Below are 24,998 nucleotides of genomic sequence, written 5' to 3' on the forward strand. Positions count from 1 at the left end.
TCAGTCGTGTCCGACTCTTTGCGACCCCATAGACTGTAGCCCACCAGGTTCCTCTGTCCATGAGATTCTCCAGGCAAGAATACTGGGTTGCCGTTTCCTTCTCCAATTATTATCATATTCCCCCTCAATTGAATGGGTAGGGATTGCTTGTTATTATTTTGTAACTACTGTATGCCCAGCATTTCAACAGAGGAGTTCAATATTTCATGAGAAAATTAATAAATGAATCCTTTAAGACTCAAATTAAATATTAGCTACTTTTATGAAGTCCTCTAGTTAAAAGGAATCTCCTGTTATTAAAACAGGTAAGCTTCCTGTATCTTATTACTTTATTTCTCTTTTCCCCTCTGCATTAGTCAGAGTTGTCCAGAAAAAACAGAACCAATAGGACAACCTCTCTTTACACACACACATACACACAGAGATTTTAAAGAACTGGCTTACACAATTATTGGGGCTGGCAAGACCCAAATCTGTAGGGCAAGCTGACACGCTTAAGATTCAGTAAGAGTTGATGTTGCAGTCTTCAGTCTGCTAGAAACTCAGGCTGAATTTTCATATTGAGCTCTGGAGGCAAAATCCAATCATCTTTGGGAAACTAGGTGTTTGCTTTTAAGGCCTTCAACAGGTTGGATGAGGCCCATCCATACCATGAAGGGTAATCTACTGTACTCAGAGTCTATTAAATGTTAATCACATCTAAATGCTATCCTCATGAAACATCTATATTCATGTTTGACCAAACAACTGGTCACCACTGTCTAGCCAGGCTGACACATAAAATCAACCATCATACTTTCTTATTCTTCTAAACATTTCATGTGCCTATCTTATTACTTTATTCTTCTTTCTTCCTCACATACTGGATTCAATCAATTTACAAATCCTGTTGGCTCTACGTTTAAAATAATCCAAAAAAAAAAAAAAAAAGCTCAATATTCAGAAAGCGAAAAAAAAAAAAAATCCAAACACCTCTTCCCATGCTATGGACACCCAACACCTTGGTTAGAACCACAATCATCTCTTACTGGAATAAAGGTAGTAGTATCCTTTTTCTCGGCCTCTGTGTATTCATTCTTGCTTCATCAAAATTTATTTTCCATAGAAAAGCCAAATTACTCCTTTTAAAACATAAGTAACTAAGTAAGTGTTAGTCGCTCAGTCGTGTCCAACTCTGTGACCCCATGGACTGCACAGGCTTCTCTGTCCATGAGATTCTCCAGGCAAGAATACGGGAGTGGGTTGCCACTCCCTTCTCCAGTCATCTGTTGATGGACTCATTGTTGTGTCCTTCTCTTTGTGACCTTGGACTGCAGCATACTAAGCTTCTCCATCCTTTACCATCTCCTAGAGCTTGCTCAACTCGTGCCCATTGAGTCAGGAATGCCATCCAACTATCTTGCATCATGTGGCCAAAGTGTTGGAGCTTCAGCTTTAGCATCAGCCCTTCCAATGAATATTCAGGACTGATTTCCTGTAGGATTGACTGGTTTAATCTCCTTGCTGTCAAGAAGACTCTCAAGAGTCTTCTCCAGAACCACAGTTCAAAAGCATCAGTTCTTTGGCTCTCAGTCTTCTTTATGGCCCAACTCTCACATCCATACATGACTACTGGAAAAACCATAGCTTTGTCAGACCCCTTGGACTCTAGCCTACCAGGCTCCTCAGTCCATGGAATTTTCCAGGCAAGAGTACTGGAGCGGGTTGCCATTCCCTTCTCCAGGGTATCTCCCCAACCTAGGGATTGAACCTGGGTCTCCTGAATTGCAGGCAGATTCTTCACTGTCTGAGCCACCAGGGAATCCCAAACATAAGCACCCTCTTTTCAAAACCCTCTAATGACTTCCTGTCACACAAATCAAATTCAAAATCTAGATATGATCCACAAGGCTATGCTGAGTCTAACCATGGCTGTTCTCCAGCCCCCAACCTCCATTCTCCCCTGGCTCACTCTGCTTCAGCTCCATCCATCAGCTTGAAAGGATGCCCTCTCCTCATGCCTTTTGCACTGACTGTTCCCTTTGCCCGAGAATTCCCCTCAGTGAAACCATACTTGATCATACAGCATCTCCTACTCTTAATGTCTATCTCATTGACCTCTTATATTTTTCTTCATTGTATTAGTTGTTATCTGACATTATTTATTTATTTTTGTTGCATCTATGAGATTGTAACCCCCACTAAAAGAGTGGCTTTTTTCTTCACTGCTATATACATAAATATGTATATATATATATATATATATATATATATATAGCACCTAGAATAGGTACTGAATCCTTATGCCCTCAGTAAATATTGTTTAATGAATTAATGAAGAAATGATCACTCTTTAGCTTACTAAACATGTTGTATATAATTGTAAGCTTCTTTAGAAACCATATCTTATTTGTCAAACACATACTAGGGGCTCTAAATACTTTAGACGCAATAAATAATTTAAAAGGCAATCCTGGATAGACATATATACACTACTTTTTCTAACATTGGATATATATATTTGCAGATTGTAGTTCAATGGATGCTTTCTGAGTTTCAAATACATTCTATTTTGGATCTGCAAACTATTGAGGTTAACATGTGACTAATTTTATTTTGTGTAAAAAGAAATTAATTGGCAGTAATAACGAAAGAGCTTTTGTAGTGAACTGTTTTGAAAACTGGCAAAAAGTACAATTTATATGATCAACCCATCATCCAAAGTTCTTGCTTCTATACTAGATGTTTTCTGTGTCAGAAATACTAAAGTAGTTTAGGTGTACTAAACCGAAGTGTTCAGAGCCGGAAAGAGACATCTTAATGTTATTTGCTGAATATCTATTTGTGGAATAGGCAGTTAGGGACCAGAAGTTTTGGTCTTTGATAATGTTTTGAAAGTTTTTTGTTCTTTTTTTTCTTTTTCCCCAGTTTATTTTTGTTTTTCTTTTTCTATGGGGGTAATAGGTGGATGAATTTTTATAGATCGGGAAGAAACAGGAGTGATTACCTTATACCTATTGATTTCACTCATTTCATGCTTTAAAAATGCATTTGTATTTTCTCTTACAAAATGATTCTAACTTGCAAAGTTAGACACATACATTTGGAGGGGAGCAAATTTTGAAAAGATAGCAGATTAGAAAAACAGCTCCATTTTATGGGAAGAACTGGATTAGGTTTAAAAAGATTTTAGTTCTGATTTGGGTATCTGACACTTGGAAGTTTAACTCAGGAGAGTTACAGCATGTTAGAGTAGATTGAAATCTTAGACATATCTCAAACCAGACCTGTCGTTTTACCGATGAGGAGCCGATGCCTAAAGACATTGTGTGCAGAGCAAAGAATAAAAAGAAAGCTTCCTGATTCCTAGGCTTTCATCAGTATTTTAATTTGTAATTATATATATATATATATAATTATGTAGTGATCATATATGTATATGTGCGCTGCTGCTAAGTCACTTCAGTCGTGTCCGACTCTGTGCGACCCCATAGACGGCAGCCCCACTAGGCTCCTCTATCCCTGGGATTCTCTAGGCAAGAATACTGGAGTGGGTTGCCATTTCCCTCTCAATGCATGAAAGTGAAAAGTGAAAATGAAGTCTCTCAGTCGTCCCCGACTCTTAGCGACACCAAGGACTGCAGCCTACCAGGCTCCTCCATCCATGGGATTTTCCAGGCAAGAGTACAATGGGGTGCCATTGCCTTCTCCTGTATATGTGTAAATGTCCACATATTGAAAGTAGTTATCTTTGTCTCTCTCTTATACTGCAGTCTTGTCTTTTTAAATAATTGCAAGCTCCTGGAAAGCAGACATTCCAGAATACGCTTAAATTTCTTTCCTTCTCAAAACATCAACCGGGGAGCTGAACCCTCGGTCTGTGCCCTATAAAATATGTTAAACAGAATTCACTTTAAAGAAGAATTGCACAAACCGCCGCCGGGCCGACTTTGGCCCTCTTCCGGCGCAGTACAAGAGCAAAGAAGTGCGTCCGCGCAGCTCTCTGCCAAGGCTAGAAACGCGCCGGAACTGGTCTCCTAGGATGCCTGGACGCAGAACAGCTCTGCTGCTTTTGCGCGAGTCCCACTAGGGGTCCGGAGCTCCTGTGGCACATGACAGGCAGAGGAAGCAAGGGCAGAAACAGCTGGGGGCCGGTAGGTGGGGCCAGCGGAGCCGGGGCCTTGGCCAAAGATCTATCTCCTTGTCCCCGGAAGTGAGAGGGGTCCCGGCCCGGCGCGCAGAGGCCTGTTGTCAAGGCAACCTACAGACGCGGGTCTGAGTTGGCCAGAGCCTTTGCTGAGAGCTGTCTCTTTTGTGGCTCCTCCCCTCTGAAACGGCCTCAAGGGAGTTCTCTCGGTGGAATTGCTTCAGTTTATACCTTTTCCAGCTCTCCCATCTTGGACTTACTCTTTCCCTGGATTGGTTGCGTCATGTCAGGTTGGTTGCCGCTTGAGTCCTGCCCTAGTCCATGAATCTCAGGTAGGAAGAGGGTGCTAGTACACTGCAGGTGCTCTTAAGTATAATCTCAGCTTTCTGGGGAGTGATGTGAAGACAGTTACTCTGCTGTGTTTGAAATTAGGAATGATCCTAGGTTCCATCAGACACCTGGATCTTTATCCCCTGGGCTCCGAGGTGGACTTGATCCTCACCTGCGTGGAGTTTAAATATGAAATTGTATTTACACATCTCTTTTCCTCTCTCCTTGCTTGTGGACTGGATTTGATCAATTTATCCTTTGCTTTTCACTATGTTCTGATTTGATATAAGCAGCCTTATAGCCCCTAATACCAAAAGAGAAGTGATGATAATTGGAGCTGGACAAAATCATCTTTAAAAATGAGGGAAGTGGGGGGGTGGTGGTGAGTTCAGTTCGTTCTGGTAGCACAAAAGCTAACATGGAAAGACATGGTTCTATTAGTTAACAACCCATCATTCATTACATGCTAGAAATAACATCTCATGACTTGGCAGCTGTTTGGGTGGAGACAGAAGCCATCAGACCTTGCTCTTCTCTCCTCTTGCTACCCTATCCCCAGCATACCCAACTACATATTCAGCGCTTAGGGCAAAGACAGCCCTTGGTATGCAATCCAGGATTTAGCTCCAAGCCACTTGTTTGAAATGCTGATTCTTTTACCACCAAGTTTAGGTTTCTGGACTTCCCTGGTGGCTCAGATGGTACAGCCTCTGCCTGCAATGCTGGAGACTGGGGTTCGATCCCGGGTCTGGAAGATCCCCTGTAGAAGGAAATGGCAACCCACTCCATTACTCTTGCCTGAAGCCTGAAAAATTCCACGGACTGAGGAGCCTGGTACATTACAGTCCATGGGGTCACAAAGAGGTGGACACGAATGAACCACTTCACTTCACTTTAGGTTTCTGGTTTTCCTTAGTCTGTGCAGCTAATTCCCATCCCCTTCCCTATTGCTTGTACCGGAAATAGTGTTGAAGTGAAATTCAGGTCTGAAACCTGTGTGACTTCAAACTCTGCAATAACTAGCGAATAATTTGGCAAAGTAAAATTCATTTTTCTGGGTCTGATAGTCAGAAGATTGAGCTGTTTTATCAATGCTGCTGCTGCTGCTCTAAGTTGCTTCAGTCGTGTGCGACTCTGTGCGACCCCATAGACGGCAGCCCACCAGGCTCCCCCGTCCCTGGGATTCTCCAGGCAAGAACACTGGAGTGGGTTGCCATTTCCTTCTCCAATGCATGAAAGTGAAAAGTGAAAGTGAAGTCGCTCAGTCATGTCCAACTCTTAGCTACCCTATGGACTGCAGCCCTCCAGGCTCCTCCATCCATGGGATTTTACAGCTAGTAATTGTTATTCTGAAATAACACATATCTGAATTGACTGAATTCACTTTAACAAATATTTAAGCTCCTACTATTTTCCTGTTAAGTGCTGAGCTGTAGGGTGAGGAAAACCAGTAGTAATCTTTGCCTTTTTGAGGATTATAGTTAGAGTGGTGAAGAATCATAGCTACTCTTCTTTATGCTTAATACACTTTGAACACCTTATCTAATTTTTTGAAGACAGAATTTGTAGAGGGGCATTATGATCATGTCATAATTAAGTGCAGAGGTGTGAAACTAAGGATATGTTTCAAATGTATTCACGTATTTGATTATGCATTAGTTTATTTATTGACTTTAGTAAGCATCTGCTATATTAAAGGCATCAGATACTAACCTTCGTGGTCTTGATTGTTTATTTGGGAGATAAAAAAGAGCTAATTACAGTGAAGAATGATGACCGTCATACTTGGGAAAAGGAACAAGGAGACCATGGGCATTTAGGGTATAAATTTTGTTGTTTTTATTATTTTCACGTACAGCACGGTGACTTAAAGTGGCCTATAGTGATATAATGTTGTGCTGTGCTTCAGTCGTGTCCAGCTCTTTGCAACCCTATGGACTGTAGCCTGCCAGGCTCCTCTGTCCATGCGTTTCTCCCAACAAGCATACTGGAGTAGGTTGCCAGGGAATCTTCCCCATCTAGGAATAGAACCTGTGTCTCTTGTGTCTCCTTCATTGGCAGGAGTGTTCTTTACCACGAGTGCCACGTGGGAAGCTGGACAATAATGTTACTAAGGTGTAAATAATGTGAGGCTGATGTATGGAGTTAGTCAGGTAGCTGATTGTTTAGCATCTCTGTTTCAACTCGGTTTGATGGTCCTTATCATCCTGGCAAATACAATAGCGCTTGCGAAGTGACTGAAAGTGCTGGGTCTTCTTTGCTGCTCAGGCTTTTCTCTGGTTCTGGTGAGTGGGGGCTGCTGTCTGGTTGAGGTGCACAGGCTTCTGTCTGTGGCGGCTTCTCTTTTGTGGAACATGGGCTCTAAGGCATCTGGCTTCAACAGCTGTGGCAGGTGGGCTCAGTAGTTGTGGCTCCTGTGCCCTAGAGTATAGGCTCAATATTTGTGGTGCATGGGCTTCATTTCTCCATGGCATTTGGGATCTTCCTGAATCAGGAATCGAACCTGAGTCTCCTGCATTGGCAGGCAGACTCTTCACCACTGAGTCACCAGAGGAGCCACAAAGTTTCTTCCTTCTGAAAGCTATCTCTGAAAAGAAAGCCATTTGCTAGTGCTGTCAGGGTGTTCTCAAATCTAATGATCTGGGATGCTTTCAGAATAAGTCTGCTGTTGCTTGGTAAATCTTCCTGACTTTGCTCATGCAGTAGAACCCCAGGCTTAGGGCAAGGGAGTTTTTGGAGAGAGGGCTATGGAAATGGGTGTCAATGGGGAAGATCAACAGCCAAAAGTCGGATGTGACTCAGCAACTAAACAACAACAACAACAGCAACATGAATAGAAGAGAGTTTTATTTGAGTCAAAACTGAGGACTATAGTAGGTGGGGCTTCTTGGGTGGTGCTAGTGGTAAAGAACCTATGCGCCAGTGCAGGAGACCTAAGAGGCATGGGTTCAGTCCCTGGGCCAGGAAGATTCCCTGGAGGAGAGCATGGCAACCCACTCCAATTTCTTATCTGGAGAATCCCATGGACAGAGCAGCCTGGCCGGCTATAGTCCATAGGGTCACACACAGTCAAACACGACTGAAGTGACTAGCATGCACGCAGGAGGACTATAGCCTGGAAAACATCCTCTCAGATAGCTCTGAGGAAATGCTCTGGAGCAGATGGGTTTTCAACACAGTTTTATATCTTGTCATAACAAAGAACATCATAACAGGAGTACATTTACATTCCTTCAAGGTTTCAAAAAGTCATCTACACAGTGAGTATCACCTGGAATGGGAGCTTAATTGTTGAAAGTACAAGTCAACGCTGCTTAAAATCTTAGCTCCTATCTGACCTGCACATCCATCTTCAGATCTTTCTTCCTTTTATAAGGTGATTAATTGGGTCCCCTGGATAATTCAGGATAATCTCCATATTTTGAAATCCTAACTTAATCATATCTGGAAAGCTTTTCACCGTTTAAGGTAACATACTCACAGAGTCTGATGATTAGGACATGAATGTCTTCAGGGGGGCCATTGCTCAGACTAATATTTACCCCATAAATGTTGTCCCACATAGTGTAGTTGCCTCACAGAAAGTTGATTTTGGTGAAAGACGGAAAAGTGATTAACCACCTGACTTCTTTCCATGTAATATTATTATGCAATTTGTATGACTTATTTAAAATTAGAATAAGAATTATAATTTTATATTGTTTTACCTTTTTCAAAGTATACTGCTTGGTAAAGACATGAACTTGAATGGATTTGTAGGTTAAAGGAGTTGCTGCTTCTCCTATAACTCAAACTCAGCCATTCTCTGGAAGAAAGAAGCTACTACAAGTATGTATGCTATATAATTTTCCTCTTGTAGGAAGATTCATTAAATAGTTTTCTGACTCCTTACTTCGTGTTTTTATGATAATTCATCCCCCCAAATATTTAGAATTAATACTTAGATTTGAATAACAGAAAAAATTGAAGATAATCATTACTTGAAAATTGATCATTATTTGAATGTTTTATTTTTAATTAAGCTTAATATCAATGTTTTCTTATTATTATTTAAGAATTGTCTATGTATGTCTGCATACATATACAATATAAAAATTAAAAAAGGAGAAAGAAGAAGAAAATAATCAATATATATTTTGTGTTAGGTAGGTAGGAAAAGAATCTGGGCTTCTATTGTTAGGACTTTCACTCTTTTCAACCTTCATAATATCACTACTGTATATTATTGATTAGGTGTAAGTGTAAAGCTACTTTGTCCCTGTAATCACCACAGAATTGAGCAAACATAAAATTTAGTTTAGAAATACATAACATTGATATATATTTCCTTGCTATTCTTACTGTTTCAAATATTGAATGCCTACTTACTGTTTATCAGCAAACACAATAAATGTTTCAGCAGTTTACTTTATTCTTCAACAAACCTTTGAGTTAGGTATTATTATTAACCAACCCTTCTGTATTTTTATCTATCTATTTACTTGGGAAAAGGAAGGATTTATTACTTTCAGCAAGTAAGGAGAAGAGTAGGGACCTTTTCCCAAAGCAGAGTCTCCCTGAACTGCAAAACTGGGGAAGTTTTAAGCTCAGGGTCCATGCATGTTCATGATGGGGCTTGAGCAGAGGAGAATTAAGCATAGACTCAAAGGTTGACAGAGTCCAGGCGTTACTTGACTAAAGTCAGAAGGGTCAACAGCATCATTCCATCCTCCACCTCGGTGGGGGCCTTAGTTCCAAATAAACCTGATTAGTTTAACATTCCTCTTTGAGATGTTTCAGGGTTCCTTCCAAGCATCCAGAGTTAATTGGAGGCTGGTGTCAGGACTCACTAAAGCTCAGGTTCTTTATTTCTGGTTGCAGAAAGAGTTTAGGGAGAGACAGAGTGATAGGTAAGACGTTGATTTATTTAGAGGTACGCATTCCATAGAGAGAATGTGGTCCATCCCCACAGGTAAGGGTGGCCCAGGGAGAAGCACATTCCACAGAGTGTGGATCATCTCCCAAGGGGACAGGCCTCACCTGCTTTCAAACATGGAAGAGCTGAGGCTCCTAGAGATTAAGTGACTCATCAGGATTTTGAACTCAGTTCTGACTTCAGTATCTGAGCTCCTTCCTTTGTGTTCAGCCATCTCCCTTATATACATGAGTGACAGCTTTGAGGTTTTTATGGTTCACAATATTATGAGTTAAATCTGAACTATTTGATAATTTTAATCAAAGCAGCCCTTCTTGGGAGAGGCTATACAGGTGTAAGTTCAGAGAATATGTGGCAAATCTCTGTACATTTTATGCAGTTTTGCTGTGAACCTAGAACTCCTCTAAAAAAATAAAATGCATTAAAAACGAATTGGATAAAAAAAAATGTTGGTTACAAAAATATCCAACTTTTAAAATAAAAATATTTTTGGCTTTATGGGCTGCACAGTGTCTCCATTTTGCGGTTTTTTTGAGAAAACATAGGCAATTTGTAAATAAATGAACGTGGCTGTGTGCCAATGAAACTTTAGCATAAAAACAAAGCTGAGTCTAGATTGCTGATCTCTGGCCTAGGGATTTGCAAACTATAATTTATCTTTATTCTGGATTGGCTAGCACAATTTTATTGTAACTAGATGGGAAAGATAACTGCCATTCTGAAATACTTATCCCTACACAAGAGAAGACACTATACATGGACATCACCAGATGGTCAACATTGAAATCAGATTGATTATATTCTTTGCAGCCAAAGATGGAGGAGCTCTATACAGTCAACAAAAACAAGACCAGGAGCTGACTGTGGCTCAGATCATGAACTCCTTCTTGTCAAATTCGACTTAAATTGAAGAAAGTAGGGAAAACCACTAGACCATTCAGGTATGACCTAAATCAAATCCCTTATGATTATACAGTGGAAGTGAGAAATAGATTTAAGGGCATAGATCTGATAGATAGAGTGCCTGATGAACGATGGAATGAGGTTCGTGACACTGTACAGGAGACAGGGATCAAGACCATCCCCATGGAAAAGAAATGCAAAAAAGCAAAATGGCTGTCTGGGGAGGCCTTACAAATAGCTGTGAAAAGAAGAGAAGCGAAAAGCAAAGGAGGAAAGGAAAGATATAAGCATCTGAATGCAGAGTTCCAAAGAATAACAAGAAGAGATAAGAAAGCCTTCTTCAGCGATCAATGCAAAGAAATAGAGGAAAACAACAGAATGGGAAAGACTAGAGATCTCTTCAAGAAAATTAGAGATACCAAGGGAACATTTCACACAAAGATGGGCTCAATAAAGGACAGAAATGGTATGGACCTAACAGAAGCAGAAGATATTAAGAAGAGATGGCAAGAATACACAGAAGAACTGTACAAAAAAGGTCTTCACAACCCAGATAATCACGATGGTGTGATCACTCACCTAGAGCCAGACATCCTGGAATGTGAAGTCAAGTGGTCCTTAGCATCACTACGAACAAAGCTAGGAGAGGTGATGGAATTCCAGTTGAGCTATTTCAAATCCTGAAAGATGATGCTGTGAAAGTGCTGCACTCAATATGCCAGCAAATTTGGAAAACTCAGCAGTGGCCACAGGACTGGAAAAGGTCAGTTTTCATTCCAATCCCAAAGAAAGGCAATGCCAAAGAACGCTCAAACTACCACACAACTGCACTCATCTCACACACTAGTAAACTAATGCTCAAAATTCTCCAAGCCAGGCTTCAGCAATATGTGAACCATGAACTTCCTGATGTTCAAGCTGGTTTTAGAAAAGGCAGAGGAACCAGAGATCAAATTGCCAACATCTGCTGGATCATGGAAAAAGCAAGAGAATTCCAGAAATACATCTATTTCTGCTTTATTGACTATACCAAAGCCTTTGACTGTGTGGACCACAATAAACTGTGGAAAATTCTGAAAGAGATGGGAATACCAGACCATCTGATCTGCCTCTTGAGAAATTTGTATGCAGGTCAGGAAGCAACGGTTCGAACTGGATATGGATCAACAAACTGGTTCCAAATAGGAAAAGGAGCACATCAAGGCTGTATATTGTCACCCTGTTTATTTAACTTATATGCAGAGTACATCATTAGAAACGCTGGACTGGAAGAAGCACAAGCTGGAATCAAGATTGCTGGGAGAAATATCAGTAACCTCAGATATGCAGATGACACCACCCTTATGGCAGAAAGTGAAGAGAAACTCAAAAGCCTCTTGATGAAAGTGAAAGTGGAGAGTGAAAAAGTTGGCTTAAAGCTCAACATTCAGAAAACGAAGATCATGGCATCTGGTCCCATCACTTCATGGGAAATAGACGGGGAAACAGTGGAAACTGTGTCAGACTTTATTATTTGGGGCTCCAAAATCACTGCAGATGGTGACTGCAGCCATGAAATTAAAAGACGCTTACTCCTTGGAAGGAAAGTTATGACCAACCTAGATAGCATATTCAAAAGCAGAGACATTACTTTGCCAACAAAGGTCCATCTAGTCAAGGCTATGGTTTTTCCTGTGGTCATGTATGGATGTGAGAGTTGGACTGTGAAGGCTGAGCACCAAAGAATTGATGCTTTTGAACTGTGGTGTTGGAGAAGACTCTTGAGAGTCCCTTGGACTGCAAGGAGATGCAACCAGTCCATTCTGAAGGAGATCAGCCCTGGGTGTCCTTTGGAAGGAATGATGCTAAAGCTGATACTCCAGGACTTTGGCCACCTCATGCGAAGAGTTGACTCTTTGGAAAAGACTCTGATGCTGGGAGGGATTGGGGGCAGGAGGAGAAGGGGACGACAGAGGATGAGATGGCTAGATGGCATCACTGACTTGATGGACGTGAGTCTGAGTGAACTCTGGGAGCTGGTGATGGACAGGGAGGCTTGGCATGCTGTGATTCATGGGGTCGCAAAGAGTCGGACAAGACTGAGCGACTGAAATGAACTGAACTGAACTGATGGCCTCATTATTAGATAGATTTTAATATGTCTGTTAAAACATTTTCTTGGGAATAATAATGATCATGATGACAATGAAAACTACAGCTATATTCTATTTAGATCCTCTGTCCACAGAGAACCCCATGGACAGAGGAGTCTGGCAGGCTACAGTCCATGGTGTCACAAAGGGGCAGAGACAACTGATCAACAAACACTCACTTTTCAGTCTTTCATATATATGAAATTATATTTTAAATTTATTATTAATTAAATAGAATCAATATATTCATTTGTTTTTATTTTATTATTATATATTAAATATATATATACATCCATTTAGATGATCATCTTGTGACTTTACATTCCTACATTTTAACTATTTATTGGGACAGTACTTAATACAATGCCATATTAAAGTTGATACTGAGCTGAATTTTTCTCTGAGTTTTTCTCATAGTCTGAGTGATGAAGCCCAGTCTTGAATATAATTTCTGTACTTGCTATCAATATAAAAATGATCTATTAGATAATATTTCACAAGTAAGCTGTAAGTGCTTATAAATAAATTATTTCCTGCTTTTATTAACTTTAGCTTTCCCTAAGATTCCTACATAGTTCTTATTCCATGGTGGCTAAGCTCACTCTAATATTCTGGTCTTTGCTTATTTTTTCCCCCCACAGGTACATAAAGATGAAATTTTATTGTCAATATATTGAGACATATTAGTTTTTTTAAAATTTATTTATTTTTAATTGAAGGATAATTACTTTACAGAATTTTGTTGTTTTCTGTCAAACCTCAACATGAATCAGCCATAGATATCCATATATCCCCTCCCTTTGAACCCATTTTTCAGCAATAAAATCAAATATTTACAAACATATACCTGTATATATTTGTCATTTTTTACTTAAATCCTATACTGTCTTCCCATTTCCTTTGGGATAAAGTCCAGGCTCCTTAATTTGCATTATAATTTAACAGCTCTGTCCACTGCCTCCTCACACTCTGGATTTCAGTCTTTTCAGTCAGCTCTTGCCTGTGGGCATGTGCAGTACAAGTTGTTCCTCCTGGCTGGAGCAGTTTTCTCCCTTCTGTCTTGGTCTGGCTAACTAACTCCTATCTATCCTTCAGAGCTCCATTTAAAGTTTCCTTTTTTTATTTTGAAAAAAGCTGCCTCAATTCCCTAGACTAGGTTGGGTGCACACGCTCTGTGCAGCTGCTCTGTCTCAGTATGTATTTTCCACATTGTCTGAGTGAATGTCTTCCCGAGCAGAGTCCTATGCCGGTTATGGTCCTATCTCTGCATATCAAGCACAGTAGGGATGGGGTGTCCTAAATATTTCTTATGTAAGCTTACTGAGAAAAATTATAATTGGTCTTGTTGCATTGGCACATTGGTTATCTTTTAAAGTATAAATAAATGACGCATACTGATTCTAATTTTTTTAATTAAAGCAAAGATGGACCTCAAATCATGTGCTATGGAGGATCCTTGCCTACCTGTGTAAGTTACACTTCTTCACATTTGAACTGTTTTTTGGGTAAAGATGTAAATATACATTGACAAGCAAAAAAAGAAAGAAAAATTACATATATAGCTATGACTATGAACTACAGAAAAGTTTATAAAAATGTTGATGCCCTGAAAATTATTCTGTCCAAACTGAAGTATTTCCTGTGATAGGATGGTAGGACTAAGGCTAATACTTCTCTTGTTGTTTAATTTTCTTTAGTATTATTTTTATATTTTCCTGAAAATGTTAAAATATTGTTTTATTTAGAAAATTCAGCTAAGAGCACTTATTAAAAAATGTATATAAAATATTGCACTTTTATTGGGATGGTCAAAATGGATTTAATGGGAGGTTATCTGTTCTTTAATCTTATCTTGAGGAATATGATGATTTTATCAGTCTTATTAAAGTGATTTAATTTTGGACTGGAATACATTAATTGTTATATATTTAAAATTTTTGCTTTTTAAAATTTGGAAGAATATGATTTTTATATTCTTTCAAATATTGGGTTGGCCAAAATGTTCATCTGGGTTTTTCTGTAACATCTTATGGAAAAGTCCAAATGAACTTTTTGGTCAATCCAATATATTAGACTACAGGGCTTCTTGGAAAATAGAAATTAAAAAGTAATATATTAACCTGAACTATATAAAAATGACATTTTTATAGATTAACAATGGGCAAATATCAGCAATTTCACGTGTTCCACAAAACAGATACCTGTTTGCTCATCCAGACAAAGAACAGAGCTAGGTGTACATGCTAGATACAGTATTGAGTATGTGATGACAGTCAGTTGTTCGCTGGAAAATGGCTAACAACTGGTTTTCTAGACATGTACTATAAGGTTATATATTTTACTTGCTAATTATAAACAAAGTTAGGTATATTTTAAGTTGATTATACATTTTCTGTGAAAATACCCATCAGGGGGAATATTGGTTGATACTTTCATTAATTGTAGTGTGACATGAGTGATTTCTTTGCTGAATCAAGTAATAGTTTTGAATACTAGAATAATACATTCTCAGTTTTTTGTTATTCGCCATGTGACAGTTACAGGGAATACTTTAAGTTTAATATGCACTAGTAACATTTTCTCTACCACGTTTATCAGCCTTGGACATCAACAAAATAATATATCAAGGCCTGATTCATAACATCTGCCCATATTTGTGTAAATAATCCCACTGTGGCTGATTTCAGTCTATCACTGAACACAGAGTTGGAAAGATATGCCAGCCCTGTATTGCCATTCAGATATGATAGCTATAAATAACCTCTATAAAGCAAGAAATAGTGAAGTATAGTAAAGCTATTAGGAAGTGAGGAGTTTTGAATATTTATTACCTTTGTTTTTCATATAATTGATGTAATTATAAGTTTACATAATTTTAGTCTTAATAATTCTGTGTTAACAACCTGTGCAAAATATTACTGAATATTTAACAAAAGCCTCTCACAGCTGGTAAGAGCCAGCACACCACTGGCTTCAGTTTACCTGTTTATATAGTAAGATATAGCATATATGACTTGCAACTATTAAAGACTCAGTTAAAAAAATTATGGGATACATAACTATTTCTTTCAGGGTCCCACAACTTGATCTGGGAAGCCTTGTTGACTCTGATGAGGAGGTAATTTTTACTTGGTATTTCATATTATAAACATTTGAACACAGTGCTATAGGTAGCATTTCACTAGGGTCATTTAATTTTAGTTTTTAGGATGATTTACCATATATGCCACTTAGTACAGAACATACTCATTTTAACCCAACAAATTCATCTTTTGGTTTTGGTTGGGTAACACCATGTCACAAACTGTATACTCAGCATCATCTATATGACCTGGTTAGTATTTACTTCCTATTACCAACTTTCAGAAGTACAGCATGCACTTGTCACTCTATTTAATCCATAAATTTCATTACGTTCAATCTCTGTTTTGTTTAGTTTAAATATAGTTAGTGTCTATTAGGATTTCCCTGGTGGCCCAGATGGTACAGAATCTGCCTGCAATACAGGAGACCTGTGTTCGATCCCTGGGTGAGGAAGATCCCCTGGAGAAGGGAATGGCTACCCACTCCAGTGTTCTTGCCTGGAGGATTCCATGGACAGAGGAGCCTGGCAGTCTACAGTCCACGGGGTCCAAAGAGTCGGACACAACTGAATGACTAACACATACGCATAGTGTATATTAGTATCTCAGACAATACTGTTGATGAATTTTACTTTGTTTTACATTTTTGCCTCACATAAGAATGGCATTTTTAAAATGCCTTACAAAACTGGTAAGCTACAGGTTTATACTAATGGCAGAAAATTAGATCAGATGTTGCTAGTTTAACAATGTAAAACTGGTCTCTTGAAACTTGTATGTCTCTTGACATACTTTAGGCTATGAGGATACTATGAAGTAAATAATAACTATTTATTCCAAGCTGTCTCCTTGGGACATATTTATACTTGAAACAATATTAAGGGTTTTATTTCATGTCAGAGCACAAGTTCTGACTAGCAGTCTTTGACCAGGTGGGCTCACTTTTCTGTCTTTGTTAATCTTTTTCCATTTGTGATCTCTGCCATCTTGTCTTGGTTAAATTACATGAAAGTACCTTAATCGGCATCATTTTACAGTTTCCACCCAAAGCTTCTTCTCATTCTTCTCCTGGGGTATAGACTTGGATACAAAATGTTTCAAATAGAAAATGTTGTACTGGCTTTATCCTCCTGTTAGAGTTACTGTCCCTCTCTGGGACAGTATATATTTTCTTACTATTCTTTGTAGGTTTCTCTTATCTCTTGGCTGTGCTACCTTTCATTCCATGGACATGTGGAAGGAAGCCAGATAACACCATAAGACAGAATATTTCAATATTCTAGAAATGGCAACCAGAGCTTCTCAATATGAGTGACCTCCAATTCCAATGACTATTCTGGAAAAAATGTTTTGCAATGGAGGTTTTCTGAGGCAGGAGTAAAATAATCTATCTAAAACTCCTAAGTAGAGAGAAAAGTCTTTCTTTCTTCTCTCTGTTTTAGAACTAGGACTGGTCTCCAGCTGTGAAACAAGATACAGGCTTAGGGTATTTGAGGCCAGTGCCCACTGAGGCATGCTGCACCAGCTAAATATTTTAAATATTACCTCTCCTTAGAAAATAGATCATAGTGATCTGTTTCTTAAGCATAACTGCTAAGGTAAATGGTAAATTTGTTTAATGTTAATAAGGAAAATTAATAGTAATTTTGAATTTTTTATTACAATAGCATTCTTTTTCTTTTTACTTCTTGGAGCAGGACAGAATACCTGAAAATTTGCCAGCACCAACAGACAAATATAAACTAAAACATCAGCAATACAAAACTGAAATGACAGGGGGATATAAACAATACAGTCAGAGAAATGCCGAAAAGGCAAAGTCAAGTATCACACATCAACAGACTCCAAGGAACAAGACAGATGACAAGGTAATGTGCGAGGCTTTACAAAATTGTAATGGAATTTAAAGGAAACAGTGTTTTTATTATAGAAACATCTTTTTGCCTGATTTATCTTGCCGTTAATCATAATAAAGTATAATGCTACTGCTGCTAAGTCACTTCAGTCATGTCCAACTCTGTGCAACCCCATAGATGGCAGCCCACCAGGTGCCCCCGTCCCTGGGATTCTCCAGGCAAGAACACTGGAGTGGGTTGCCATTTCCTTCTCCAATGCATGAAAGTGAAAAGTGAAAGTGAAGTCGCTCAGTTGTATCCTACTATTCGTGACCCCATGGACTGCAGCCTACCAGGCTCCTCCATCCATGGGATTTTCCAGGCAAGAGTACTGGAGTGGGGTGCCATTGCCTTCTCTGAATAAAGTATAATAGGTAACACTTATTTCTGTGTGCCAGGGACACTCTTTAAGGACTTTACTTAAATTAACTAGTTTATTCTTCACAACAACTTTGGTGGGTTATTATCACCATTTTCAGATGTGAAAAATTTAGTCATATGACCTAATCGTCTTTTCTCTGTAGTTTTTCACTTGCCTTGGGTTGGAAATAAGGCAGTATTACATATCTGTTTCTGATGTAGCTGTCTTGAACTCTATTTGTCTCACTTTAAAGACTAAACTTTAAAGTTGAAAAGTGGTTTCAGACTTTCAAGTCACCTTGTTTTATTTTAAAACTGTCATCACTCCATGATTGTTTTCTAGTTGAGTTAGGGAGGTATTTTTAATATCATGAATCGCTAAAGCTGTTATATTTTAATTTAATCTTAATTAAATATAAACTCACCATTCATGAATATAAGAGCAAAGTAAACATAATAAATTTAATGGTGTTTCACAAGCATATCAAAAAGGTGAACCGTGAATTTTAGAAAGGCTTGAAAACATAATTTATGATACTACTGGTCATAAATAAAGAACACTTAGATACAATTCTTCATTCAGTTAACTTTTAATAAGAATAATGTATTTTCAGGGAAGGTTGATAGTTGTATTACTTAGCATTTACTGTTGAGTAAAAAGAATAAGTTGTAAAACCTTTCTAAAATTCAACTTTGACCTTTCTGGTATGCTTGTAAAAGCCATTAAATTTATATATTTACTTTGCTCCTATATTTATGAATCATCAGTTTATACCTAAATAAGTTGTAAGTAGATGTGCCATATCAGCTTTTTTTTTTTCTAATCCATGTAGGGACTATCTGGAACTCACTAAAACCCATGGTATTTAACTAAAAGAGAAACAAAAGTTGTGGGACTATTTGGTCTTTTTTATTTTAAAGCTAATTTTCCAGATTCAAACAGATGTACATAAATATAGTATTCTAGTGTCTGTAATAGCAGGTAGGACAATTTCATAACTGTTTAGCATCTGGGTGTGTAGTATCTGTAGGATCTACCATGTGATATTTAGATCACTGTAATAATGTTGGGAAAACAGAATGAAAGTTTCTGTAAGTGCATGCTTTCCTTTTCATGGCAAAACAATTCAAATAGTTTTAAAGAAAAACCTTGATACCCTTGAACACAAGTTCAAACGAGGATGCTTTGTTTACTTTTGGTTTAAGAGAAGATAAATATTGTTTGTAAATCTTCCCATATGAATAAGGGTTTTATAAATAAAAGCCAGCATTTGCATATGTTCTTTTGGAGAAAATCTTGTTTTACTTTTTTGATTCTTTTAACTTACATATTAGAAGTTTACTATGTCTTTGGTAGTCTTACAAAAAATCCCTGGTTTCTATATATTCTATATATAATAATCTTGTACTTATGGAGTTTGAGCAACTTATCTGATGTCATTTAAAAGTATACTCTTATTAGAACCAAAACTGCTGTATAAATTTGTTGTTAATAAATCCTATTATAATTACATGAATTACCACTGGGATAGTAAATCTCTAGAAATAAAAGAGGTCCCTGATATCTGAAACATAGCCCCTCTTTAAAGCAGGAAGTCACATGCAGATTGATTCTCTTTGCTGATTAAAAAAAAAAGCTAAAGTTAGATGAATTTAGAATCCAAGACAATAATTAAAGGCTATAGCTACTAATTAAATAGGCTGATACATCAATCAACTGATAATATCAAACAGTAAAATAGTTCCACTCTGCTTGATTCTAAAGGCAAAATTCCTGTGTTGAGTTTTCCTTCCATTTAGTATAAAAGGTGATGAGTCTCACTATCAAATTGTTTTACCACCTAAAATGTAAATTTATATATATTTGTGTGGGTACATATATATATTTTTAAAGTAATGGAATACCTTTAAATAAAACACTGAAAATCAAACTTCAATTTTACAGGAAATAATATTAATTCCAAAATTAATATTAATTAATTCTACTTATGTTCAGTTCTGTTCAGTTCAGTTCAGTCTCTCAGTCGTGTCCGACTCTTTGTGACCTCATGAACCACAGCATGCCAGGCATCTCTGTCCATCACCAACTCCCAGAGTCCACCCAAACCCATGTCCATTGAGTCGGTGATGCCATCCAGCCATCTCATCCTCTGTTGTCCCCTTCTCCTCCTGCCCTCAATCTTTCCCAGCATCAGGGTCTTCTCAAATGAGTCAGCTCTTCACATCAGGTGGCAAAAGGATTGGAGTTTCAGCTTCAACATCAGTCCTTCCAATGAACACCCTGGACTGATCTCCTTTAGGATGGACTAGTTGAATGTCCTTGCAGTCCAAGGGACTCTCAAGAGTCTTCTCCAACACCACAGTTCAAAAGCATCAATTCTTCTGCACTCAGCTTTCTTTATAGACCAACTGTCACATCCATACATGACTACTGGAAAAACCATAGCCTTGACGAGATGGACCTTTGTTGACAAAGTAATGTCTCTGCTTTTTAATATGCTGTCTAAGTTGATCATAACTTTTCTTCCAAGGAGTAAGTGTCTTTTAATTTCCTGGCTGCAATCACCATCTACAGTGATTTTGGAGCCCAGAAAAATAAAGTCAGCCACTGTTTCCACTGTTTCCCCATCTATTTGCCATGAAGTGATGGGACCAGATGCCATGATCTTCGTTTTATGAATGTTGAGTTTTAAGCCAACTTTTTCACTCTCCTCTTTCACCTTCATCAAGATGCTCTTCAGTTCCTTTTCACTTTCTGTCATAAGGGTGGTGTCATCTGCATATCTGAGGTATTGATATTTCTCCCGGCAATCTTGATTCCAGCTTGTGCTTCTTCCAGCCCAGCATTTCTCAAGATAAACTCTGCATCTAAGTTAAATAAGCAGGGTGACAATATACAGCCTTGATGTACTCCTTTTCCTATTTGGAACCAGTCTGTTGTTCCATGTTCAGTTCTAACTGTTTCTTCCTGACCTGCATACAGGTTTCTCAAGAGGCAGGTCAAGTGGTCTGGTATTCCCATCTCTTGAAGAATTTTCCACAGCTTATTGTGATCCACACAGTCAAAGGCTTTGGCATAGTCAATAAAGCAGAAATAGATGTTTCTCTGGAACTCTCTTGCTTTTTTGATGATCCAGTGGATTTTTGCAATTTGATCTCTGGTTCCTCTGCCTTTTCTAAAACCAGCTTGAAAAAATAAATAAATAAATAAATAAAACCAGCTTGAATCTCTGGAAGTTCACGGTTCACGTATTGCTGAAGCCTGGCTTGGGGAATTTTGAACATTACTAGCATGTGATCGTTGCATGTATACGTTTTTTCACCAACTCTATAAAAAGACAAAACACCTACTAATTCATTCATTGTTCATTCTTTCAAAAATAGTTCTCTAATGTTTCATGATATGCAAGGTACCTTTCCAGGCACTGATGATAAGTCAGTGACTAAAACAGACAAGTATCCCTGCTCTTGCAGAAAAAAAAAAGAATAAATGAATGAATCAGTTGGGTAGCCATTCCCTTCTGCAGAGGATCTTCCTGACCCAGAGATGGAACCCGGATCTCCTGCATTGCAGGCAGATTCTTTATCTTCTGAGCCACCAGGAAGTCCTCTAATATGATAGATGATGATAAAAACTATGAGTAAAGGAAACTTGGAAAGCCAAGGTTGGGGTTGTAGTTTGTACAGGATCATCAGAGAAGATCTTTTCCATAAGGTAGCATTTTAGGGCACATTCAAAAGGGGTAAGAGGTAAGCCAGTTAGAAGAAACTCTCAGTGTCATGAAGTAGGAGTGGGAATGGAGTATTTAAGAAATATTAAGAGCAGTGTGATGAGGGAGAAGAGCAAGGGAGAGGTGGGAGGAGATTTTTTCAGTGAGTTAAAGGGAAGCGGAGGCTGGGAGGCAGATCAGAGAGGTCTTGTAGACCACTTCAGGACTTTACTTTCTATTCCGTTTTGTTGAGAATGGGTTTTACTGTGGAGGCTATCCCAATAATCCAGGCAAGAGATAAGGATGCCTGCTTGGACCCAGGTGGTTGCAGCAGATTTGGATAAGAACTGGTCACAACGAGAACTTCGATTCTAGACAGTTTCTGAAGGTAAGGCTCAGAATATTTGGTGATGGATTGGTTTTAGGCTTGAGAGAAAGGAAAGATGAAAGATGACGCTAAGGCTTTTTGAGTTGAGCAATTCAAAGGGTGCATTTTTCATTAACTGGAGTGGGGGATATCACAGTGAAGTCTGATTTGGGGAGGTTAAATCTGAGATGCCAAGTGGAAATGCCACAGTTTCCCTTGGGTAAAAGACTGAAAACAAGTTGAAACAAAGTAAGATGCTTTTGAAAGTTTTCTCCAACCTGTACTTAATGCAGAACCTGGCTTATACTGAAACATGTCTGTTAATTTAATCTTTCTTAAATTTACCTTATATAATGTTAAACATCTTTTTGGTGAGTGTCAAATCACTACTTAGGAAAAACAGATATTAGTGGGTAAATAAATAAAATTATAAAGTATCCTCATAAATTTATTTCCCAATAGTACACACTTACGATTCATTATTCAGTCATTGGATACAGTGCCAACCTCATGTGGTCCTGCTCTGGCACCAGGGATCCTGCAATAAAAAAGACAGACAAGGTTGCTGCCCTTATGGAACTTACAACAGGAGAGGCAGGCAACAGATCATAAACAAATGTATAATAAAGTTTCATGTAGCAATCGAAGGTCATGGAGACAGCGAAGACTATGAAGATGAAATGTGACCTTTCAAGGAAAATCTGAAGTAAGAACAAGCCCTGGGGAGATACACTTGTAATCTATTACATTTTTGATAAGTTGTCATCCTATTGGAGCATTATATTTTCTTAAGCTCATATAAACACATCTAGTATTCAGAGAAAAATTTAGCATTTACCTCTTTAGAATGTTGTTAAAAGTTCAGAAATAGCAGACATAAAACCGATGAATCACCAAAGCAGTAATTAGTAAAAGTTTTGTGTACACACCAAACGGTCAGTTCTTGAACTGGAAGTACTCAAATTACACCTGGAAAGAGACCCAGGGAGCTATTGTTATAAAGCAGCTTACATAGTGTGGCGGCAGTGCCTGTTGATGCCTCACAGTGATTTGTTTTAATACCAGAATTTTCTTAAATGATAAGGGATGGGTTAGTGGTTACTTCATATCAGTTTGGGGGAACAGTGTAAGTTTCACTTATGATTTCTAGAGACATAAGCAGGAAGTAACCCTGGTCAAGTTAGTCTCACTTGTCTCGTAAAATAAGCTAAATTAAGCTTTGCTTGTATGACTAAACTGGTATTGTCTGCTCAGGGAATTTTTAAGGCTGGTTTCTGTTTGTGTTTGATTTTAACAATCTCAAAGGATACATCCATATATTAGTATCATTTTACTTGTGAACTTAGCTTTATAAATGAATGACATGCCCATATTTATAAACTTTACAAAGACTCAAATGGACAATTATAGTTATAATAGTTGCTATTTTTTTTGTAATGCTTACTATATGTCAGGTACTTCTGAAATGTGTTGCCCATATATCACCTCATTTAATCATTTTTGGAGTACAAAACAGTTACCAATTAATTGCCATTTTACTTATGAGTAAACTGAGGCACAGAGATGTCATCTAGCTAGAAAGTGGGAGAGCTGGATTCAATAGGCGGTCTGATTATCAGAGCCTATACTCTTAATCTGATGTATCCAGTCATTGTTTTATTCTTTATATTGTTAAAAGCAAATGTTCTAAGCATGCATATGAGGGCTCACTCATTGCTTCACATCCAGTGTGTACAAGGTGCAGAAGCCATCACAGATGATCTGACAACTCTGGACAGGAAAGCCCTGCTACAGCTGGGTTATGCAGCCAACCCTCACATTCTCCAATGGAGTACAGGAAAATCTGATGCTGTAAGTTATTGGTACTTTTACTGATTTGATAAACCGTTTAAGATAATTTGCCCTCCAAAGTTTTGCAGCCTTAAATATGAAGAAATGATTCCAACAGTTGAAGTTGGACTGAGGTGAATAGTCATTAATACGCCAGGTTCAGCCCTCACTTCTACCATGGATTGACGTTTGGTATGTTTACTGTGGAAAAGTCATCTTCCATCTTTGGAAGTTTGTAAAAATTTGGTTTACACTGTTCAGAATGTTAACTGACCACGATGACAGTGGGCTAATCTGGTATCACCCCTTTCCCCACAAAGAAGTAGCTGGATAATCTTTTTGTTTTGAAAATCATAAGCTAATAAAACTGAAGGGCAGGGATAATGTAATTTTTCTTTAGGAAAAGGGAAACAAAGCCCTAGTCTCAATGTTAACTTTATACTTTTTACAAAATGAATGAGATTTCTTAATGAGTATTACTTAGACTAGTTATTGTACAAATAGATAATTATAGCATTTCTATAGTGTCCTGGAGTATGCAGACCAAGCTGCTTGGAGTTGGAGGCCATTGGCTCCCTAGACACCCCCAGGTGATTAATACCTCAGGTACACCTGTAATTGATTGATGGGCTATCAATGTGTGTTGGCTTAAAACTGAGAAAATTCTGCTTTAGATAGCCTAAATAATAATAAAGCAATGTGGATTTAGCTAGATACGTTATCATTGAGTGGATATTCAAAATAGATTTTATTTGGATAGCAATCATCCTGAATCAATCCATTCTGAACTGACAGCAAGACGTAATCAATCTCTGAGCCAGGTGGACTGATTTTCTGCAGATGTCCCAAGTTGGTAATTTGTTTGTTTATTAAAAATCACATGTACATTATTTTATATGCCTATTATTATATAGATATTTATGCTTAATAGAAAAAGGAGTACTACCAGGGTTATAGAAAAATTAAAAAATGTTCCTTGCAAAGATGTGTCCCAGACAAGGCTTATTTTGGTATATTTCTAAAGTATACTCTTTTGGGGCTTCCCTGGTGGCTCAGACAGTACAGAATCTGCCTGCAGTGCAGAAGTCCCTGGTTTGATCCCTGGGTTGAGAAGATCCCCTAAAAAGGTAATGGCAACCCACTCCAGTATTCTTGCCTGGAGAATAGCATGGATGGAAGAGACTGGCAGTCTACAGTTCACAGTGTCGCAAAGAGTCAGACGTGACTGAGCAACTTTCATTTTTCACTAAAGTTGTACTTGATTGGATGTTACTAAATACATAAGGCCTTTGGCTACTGCTCTTAGGATAATCCAGAGCCATATAGGTGTTTGTGGATTTCTTTTCC

General features: G+C 38.2%; 1 protein-coding gene across 1 annotated transcript in view; it reads left to right on the top strand.

Moving 5' to 3' along the window:
• The first annotated feature begins 4,141 nt into the window (after positions 1-4,141).
• CAPS2 (calcyphosine 2) overlaps positions 4,142-24,998 on the top strand; it is a 49,242-nt gene continuing 28,385 nt past the window's right edge. Inside the window, 5 exon segments of the mRNA XM_027543329.1 lie at positions 4,142-4,416; positions 13,826-13,874; positions 15,479-15,524; positions 17,187-17,357; positions 23,550-23,672. Coding sequence (XP_027399130.1) covers positions 4,410-4,416; positions 13,826-13,874; positions 15,479-15,524; positions 17,187-17,357; positions 23,550-23,672 — 396 coding nt within the window. The 5' untranslated portion in view covers positions 4,142-4,409.

The sequence above is a fragment of the Bos indicus x Bos taurus genome, chromosome 5 (assembly GCF_003369695.1).
Source record: "Bos indicus x Bos taurus breed Angus x Brahman F1 hybrid chromosome 5, Bos_hybrid_MaternalHap_v2.0, whole genome shotgun sequence".
In the NCBI taxonomy this organism is placed as follows: domain Eukaryota; kingdom Metazoa; phylum Chordata; class Mammalia; order Artiodactyla; family Bovidae; genus Bos; species Bos indicus x Bos taurus.